Source organism: Electrona antarctica, assembly GCF_951216825.1.
Source record: "Electrona antarctica genome assembly, chromosome: 11".
In the NCBI taxonomy this organism is placed as follows: Eukaryota; Metazoa; Chordata; class Actinopteri; order Myctophiformes; family Myctophidae; genus Electrona; species Electrona antarctica.
Genome location: NC_136792.1, coordinates 22774921 through 22782944, shown reverse-complemented (window position 1 = coordinate 22782944; position 8024 = coordinate 22774921). Strand labels below are relative to the sequence as shown.

The window sequence follows — 8024 nt, the reverse complement described above, 5'->3', positions numbered from 1 at the left end:
GAGCAGACGGCAATGAGCTAGCAAGTTTGTCACCAACACACAAAAAAACGGAAGCATAAAGAGGTAAGAGAAAGTTTGTAATTGCTTATTTTTGGTCATTCTTTTGTTTGGTGACAGTTGTAGGCTAATTTGACTCGTCCCTCAGAATATCGAGTACATAAATAACAATGACAAGGTTGTTACAAGGGTAAGAAACTCATAATTCAGAGAAAGTACTCCAAATGTGTTTTCAGCGAACTGAGGTTACATTTGAATGTACTTAGCTGAATAAAATGAATAAAATCACAGTTCACAGCTCTGTCGTTTTTTAGTTTTTAGATTCTTTATTTAATCAATGTAACATTAAACTAACATAAATAAACATTTTATGAACAAAAGGCACACAGTTCAAATATAAACAAGGAGAATGTCTGTACAGTGTCTCTCACCAAAACACTTCTACTGTCCCTCAGAGAGAACGGTCTAAGAAAGAGATGCGAGTTTCAGGAATTATTATCATTTCGTTTTAATTTTTTTGTTAATGACAACCCGTTGCTGGAGAACTCAGTCTCACTCATTCTTCGGTTCCCCGTCCGAGGAAACAAATGCCAAGAGAAATATTTTCAAACCGTGTGCAACTGTCCTCAAAATGGCTGCCGTAAACGCCCCGTTCGTATAACTCCTAGTTCCATGGAAACTACTGTCCAGTGTCCACATGATGAAGAGGCCATATAATAGCTGTCCACTATGTTGAAGATTCAAAGACACACATAGCACATGTACGACTGTAAAAAAAGTCATGGAGGCGGGGCACACTCACACTATGGTGGCTGTATTCAAGATAACAGGGTGGGAGTGGATATGACCATGGTAACTCTATGTGTGGGTGCTTCTAGTTGTGAGGTGACTGGCTCCTCAGAACAATCCAGCCAGTCCTGGATGGATGCAACCTTGTACTGTTAAGGCAATGTCGAGCCAAGTTAAAAAAAAAAAAAAAAGGAAAAAAAAGTGATTTAGGATTGAGTTATAATAATAATAATAATCTAGGGACAGAGTTTGGTTTGTCCCAGTCTCGTCTAAATCAAAACGATTTGCTCTGATGTCCTCTCAGGATTCGATGCCTCAGATAAAGGAGGGGTAAGTGATCCAGACCAGTCCTAGACTGGTTTGATCTGGTGTAGCCCAGTCCAGTTGAGTTCTAATCCAGTCCAGTCCAGTGTCGTCTCAGAAGTTCTTGGTGCCTTAGGGCGCGTTGTCCCATTGCATGAAGTAGATGCTGCTCTAGTCTAGTCTGGCACTGACCATGATCTGATCAAGACTGGCCTCAGCTGGTCTTGGAGCCAAGCACATCTTTGCAATGGATGACAAAGCAGCCGTAGTTACGGTTTTGTCCAGTCTGGACCAGTTTCATCTGGTCTATTTCAATGCAGTCTGGTCCGGTTAGAGCCATGCATCACAGACCACGGTCAAAAATGATTTGCAAATTAACTCTGAAGATTTTAGTTTAGCCTTTAGCTACTTTGATAGCCATCCTGTCAAAGTCGGCTAAAAAAAAACAGAAAGCTTCTTCTTGCAAATGCCATTTGCGAGGCTAGGCGTGCTCCAGTGCAGTCTCAGATGCCCACAGTGCTGGGTACCTCCTCGTATTGAATGATGAAGTAGGGGTAGCTCTGGTCGTCGTTGAAGATGACGTAGATCTGGGGGTCCACCCAGTTGTCCACACAGGAGTCGTAGAGGTCACTGGAGGGGTCACGGGGGCTGATGGGTGGCGGGCGCCGCATGGAGGGGTTTCCTACCGTAAACCTGCCAACACAAAGCACAAAGGAGAGGGTCAGTCATTTGGTCAAAGCTATTTGTAGGCCTTTATATAAAAAAGTATATCTAGTTGATGAAAACATTATTTTGTCAGTTGTGGAATACATTTCTACGCTATTCTTGAATTTTGTGCAGTCAATAGTTTTTGTAGTAGTAAGAGCTTGTACAATATTATTCAGGTTCAACTGTAAACTGTAAAACAGATAAAAAAAACATCATCGAGTGCCATGATGTGTGCTGTATATAGGCATGCAAAAAACTAAAAAACAAAACAGAAAGTCAAATGCATGGCTAATGGTTTAATTTGGGCAGGATGGGACACATGGAAACTAAAGGAGGAGAAGGAAACACTACATCAAAATAACAACCATAATGTAATTGATGTTAAATTGATGGTGGGGTGTCCATTTGGAACACATTTCACTGTCTAAAAAAGCACCTTCACTATCTGAAAACTACATTGGAATACAATTTCTGCGCACAGGTCTGGAAGCAATGTCTTGTTCTTGGGGCTGTTGTGAGGATAAAACCCAGGCCTAAAGGAGGAGGAGGGCCACGTGTGGTGCGGTTCTAAAATGCAAGAGCCTGGACCACCACACTATCCTCTGGCAACACTGCACAATTACATCTGCTGCAGCCAAACGGAGCGAGTGGAGTGTGACCGTTTCAGTCAAATCAGTTGTTTTACATATTATGTAGTCAATATGCACCCTGTGCAGGGAATTTGCATGATGTAACTATGGTTTTATGACAAAACAGCCTCGGGACACATTTCACGTGACGTTGACGTTGTTTTCACGTGCAGTACACTTAATCCACTGTAAAAAAAAAAAAAAAAAAGTCATGGAGTACAATGGAGTGGTTTCACATTTAGATCTTGAGAAGATCACCTTTCCACTGAGGAAAACTATTTATGGACAATAATTGAGCCCAACCCAGTCCCAGATCATTACACCTTAGCCCAACAACACTTTCTTGTCATTTCTGTCACTTATCGAAAGGGGTATAAATTAGCCTCGACCTTTCCCCTAGTTACTGATGCTCTGCGACTTCTGGCTGCAACATCTGGGACAAAATAATTGGTGCACAAAATCCCATCTGTTTCCCTCCAAACGTTATATGATCGGTCAAACACAGGGAAAGACTGCGGATGAAATACAGGATATTAGGGCTGTGTATCGGCCAGGATATGGTGACATGATACATACAGTTGGGTGCCACCGATATTGTCCCTTATCATTTGACCCATTTAGGCCTGACCTCAACATTTAAAAAAATCCTTCTAAATCCTCCAGTTTTCTGAAATAAATATTTTCAAAAATAGCAGACCTACAAGCTCGTAGCGCGCCACTCGGTGGCGCGCTATGAGCTTGTAGATCTGCTATTTTGCAATAGCTAAATTATAACATAATGTTTAAAACACCAAAAGGGGTTCCCGTCCAAAATGGGTTAACTGTCCTTTTGCGCAGATCACGCAAACCTCAGCAAAAAGAAAAGGACAATATCGATGGCCTCCAACTGTATACGATATAGAGGATATGGAACAGTGGGATCTGCATTCGCATTTATCATAGTCCCTGTAACATCCAAGATCATCAAATCAGTATTTGGTGTATCGATAGTGTTTTTGAGAATCGATAGTACCTCAAAATATATCTATCAATATATCTATTAAAAAAAAATACTTAAGTAATAGTAGAAATACTGCAATGTAGAAATGCTGTTACAAGTAAAATTCTGGAATTCAAAATGTACTTGAGTAAAAGTACCAAAGTATTGGCATCAAAATATGCCTAAAGTACCAAAACTAAAAGTATGTCATGCCAATGCCATTTCACAAGTTCAAAATGTATGAGATATTTTGAAAATAGCCGATCTACAACCTCACGATGTGTCGCATCGCAACGCATTGTGGCCGAAATATATGGTTAGTGTGTTTTGTAATAATAATCAAACTCTACAAAGTAACTAACTTAAGTGTTCTAATAATTCTAATAAATTAGTGGAGTAAAAAGTACAATATTTGCCTCTGAGATGTAGTAGTAAATGTACTTGGTTACTAATTTCCACCACTGTGCATAATGCCAAAATAAGGATGTCAGGTTGAAAGCACACATTACCTGCCAGTGAGGACCTTGGCCAGGAACATGCAGTGGACACCTTTGGGCGAGCGCTTGGAGAAGTTGTGGGAGTAGACGCCTTTGCGAGCGAAGTAGGATCCCTGGCCAAACATGGTGGCGTGCTTGCCGCATACGCGCGGGTCAAAGTTGTGCTTGCAGATGCCCTCCACCACGTCGGCCGAGGTGCCGTGGAAGAGGTGCCGCTCGCTCAGAAGCCTGTCCATCTCGGAGAGACGACGAGACATGTATTCCTTCTTCCTGTTAGGCAGAGAGAGAGATAGAGATAGAGAGAGATTGTTTGTTATTCACTTGTTTTCATCATTACTATATAGGATGTATGATATTCATTTCCACCCCGTAAACGTATTGCTGTGACCTTTTTATATTATTTGTATGCTTTGGCAATGTAAAATGCCAAATCATTATGCCAAATCGCCAATAATGCATTTTGAATTCGGGCGGCGGTGGCTCAGGGGTAGAGTTTCCGGATGGTAACCGCAAGGTCGCCAGTTCGAACCCGGGCTCCCCCAGAGTTAGTGTCGAAGAGTCCTTGAGCAAGACACTGAACCCCTAATTGCTCCTGATGTGCTGGTTGGTACCTTGCATGGTTTCCGCCGCCATCAGTGTATGAATGTGTGTGTGAATGGGTGAATGTAATGCACAATCTATGCAAAGCGCCTTGGATAAAGGCGCTATATAAATGCACCATTTACCATTTTACCATTTGAATTGAATTGAGAGAAAGAGAGAGATCCAAACATAAATAAGAGGAGGGGAACAAGTGAAAGGAATAGGTAAGTCAGGGTGTTGCAGAAATTTACATTCTATGTCTGTTCAAACAAAACAAATCTTAGAAAGGACAAGAGAAGGTAGAAAGAGGAAGGTGGGTTGAAAACGAAACGCAACATTGTTATGAAGCTGTTTAGCCTGCATTGAATCAAAATCAAACCGGTATATGCAGCAGTTTATAGAGCAAGACAAAAAGGTCCAACTAACCTAACCTAAACTAACCTAACCTAACCTAACCTAACCTAACCTAACCTAACCTAACCTAAACTAACCTTAACCTAACCTAACCTAACCCTAACCTAACCTAAACCTAACCTAAGCTAAGCTAACCTAACCTAACCTAACCTAACCTAACCTAACCTCATTTATGTTGTCACATGATGAAGAGCAAAAATAGAATCGATTTTTTTTGTATTGTCACATCCCAGGTTTACTGTACATGTGTAAAACAGTGGCAGAGTTTTGTGCAAGCTCACGGGGAGCAGAAGAAAGACAAATAAAATAAAACATTATCCACACGTTGCATATCCATCGGGTACAGTGTGTACATGAGATTAGACATAAGGTGCATGATGAGCACAGCACATACTGTACATGATATAGACATTAAAGTGCTGGGTGTTGTATATGAGATTAAAGTAAAGGAGATTAAGGAGATTGGCCTATCTAGGAAAATAGCCTATCTACAGTACAAACTCAAAATGTGTCACAATGCGATGTGTCATGAGTTGTGTGTACATCTGCTATTTTGGAAATCTTAGATTTTTGAGTGGTGCAACCACTCCAAGGAACAGCAATGTCTGTGACCTGTGACTATGTGACTCGTGTTAACCTATGTTTGTGTGTCTCATGTGTGACTCATGAGTACCAGTAGGGGCGCTGTTGTGCCAGAAACAGAGACAGAGAGATAGTATTGCACTGTTGCCTGCTAATGAGAGAGAGAGAGAGAGAGAGAGAGAGAGGGGTGGGGGGGTGATTTGCACCACTCAGTTCACACGGGTGTGATTTTTACCTATAATGACATTAATTCCCACAATAGGGAAGCCAGGGCTAATGTGGGTAAGAGGTGAGAGATAAGGAACAGAGGAGCATGAGTTGAATTAAGAAGTTACACAAACACTTAATTTCTACTTCTGTATGTGATGTGACTGCTATTGCTCTACTTCTGTATGTGACTGCTATTGCTCTACTTCTGTATGTGACTGCTATTGCTCTACTTCTGTATGTGACTGCTATTGCTCTACTTCTGTATGTGACTGCTATTGCTCTTCTGTATGTGACTGCTATTGCTCTTCTGTATGTGACTGCTATTGCTCTTCTGTATGTGACTGCTATTGCTCTTCTGTATATGACTGCTATTGCTCTACTTCTGTATGTGACTGCTATTGCTCTTCTGTATGTGACTGCTATTGCTCTTCTGTATGTGACTGCTATTGCTCTTCTGTATGTGACTGCTATTGCTCTACTGTATGTGACTGCTATTGCTCTTCTGTATGTGACTGCTATTGCTCTTCTGTAAGTGACTGCTATTGCTCTTCTGTACAGTATGTGACTGCTATTGCTCTTCTGTATGTGACTGCTATTGCTCTTCTGTATGTGACTGCTATTGCTCTTCTGTATGTGACTGCTATTGCTCTTCTGTATGTGACTGCTATTGCTCTTCTGTATGTGACTGCTATTGCTCTTCTGTATGTGACTGCTTTTGCTCTTCTGTATGTGACTGCTATTGCTCTTGATTTTCAAGTGTCAAAGTGCACGGTATAATCCAGGGTGTTAATTCACCTCTGGCTCTGAGAGTAACAATTGACCTGTATGGGTTACAATAACACCCCCCACACTGTAACACATGCAACAGGCCAACACTGTGAATGAATTCTCAGTAACCAGCTAGCAACAATCCTGTCATTTCAAGTCAGTTGTGATCAGAGACTGCTAAGACCGCATAAGAGGCTGGCGCCTAAGCCGCTGTTTCTCCACTGGTAACACACACACACACACACACACACACACACACACACAGACACACAGTCTGTTTGATGTGAGCAGATCAGGCAGCCATGCGTAGGAGAAAGCGTTGTGAGCCGCATAGGCTGTGACCCCGGCTTGACCTCCTGTGAACTCACAACTTGTGACCTGACACAGGCCGACACCACAGACGCGTATGCACGCACGCAGGCAGTCGCACACACACACACACACACACACACACACAAACGCACGCACGCGCAGATATTCTTGTTATAGTAAGAGAGTTGCTTAACCTGCATTGTGCATTCACCTCCATGACTTGAGGAAATAACACACATGCTCACACACACACACACACACACACACACACACACACACACTCACACACACACACACACACACACACACACACGACCATGCATGCATGCACACAGACTATACTGAGCCAATTAGAAGGGCACACATCGGTCACTAATGCATTATCATCCACACACACTGTCTTGCATATTCATGAGCAGGCACACACACACACACACACACACACACACACTGCTTTTTCTTTCTGGCTCATGCTGTCACATCGCTTAGTTTAGTGTAACAGTGTGTTGTAACAGCGGGAGAACAACGGTGAGCGATCATGAATTTCATTGGCTTAATGGCCTAATTGCCCGCTATCGCCGGACGATGTCGCCCAAAAAGATTAATTATTTTTATGTTTTTGGGCGACGTTCCTCCGCCCACTTTTCGCCTGTTCGCCTGCCATCACCAGTAGTCGCCGGGTCCCATAGACAAATAAAACAAGTGACAACCAACATGATCACCACTTCTTCTCCTGTTACACACACACACACACATTCACTACATCCACCTACAAAAGAAAACAACAACAACACCTACATACATCCTTATCTATACACACACATACATGCATCCATACAATCACACACACACACACACACACACACACACACACACACACACACACACACACACACACACACACACACACACACACACACACACACACACACACACACACACACACACACACACACACACACAATCTCACCACAGCATGCAAAATACTTCCCTAAAAATCACTAAACCTTGAAATACGCCAGTTTGGTTGTATCATTATATGACCCCGACTGTCTAAACGGACCCCCATGTCATCCTTACATCAGACCCCCCCCTGATGATGGACCCCTCACTGAGTTTTGGAGGTAGAGGCTGAGTCCTACAGAGGGGAGTCCCCTAATCATCTTTCTCCATCTGTCCATCCTTCCTTCAAACCTTTTTTCACACCTGATGTGGGGTTTTTTTGTTTTGTTTTTTACTGCTCAACACAGATAA

General features: G+C 42.4%; 1 protein-coding gene across 1 annotated transcript in view; it reads right to left on the bottom strand.

Annotated features, from left to right (window-relative positions):
• Positions 1-300: 300 nt before the first annotated feature.
• The window catches only part of tiparp (TCDD-inducible poly(ADP-ribose) polymerase), a 32836-nt gene continuing 25112 nt past the window's right edge, over positions 301-8024 (bottom strand). Inside the window, exons 6-7 of the mRNA XM_079514025.1 lie at positions 3915-4172; positions 301-1782 (exon numbers count right to left, since the gene is read on the bottom strand). Of these exons, the coding sequence (XP_079370151.1) occupies positions 1593-1782; positions 3915-4172 (448 nt within the window). The 3' untranslated portion in view covers positions 301-1592. The remainder of the gene's footprint in view (positions 1783-3914; positions 4173-8024) is intronic.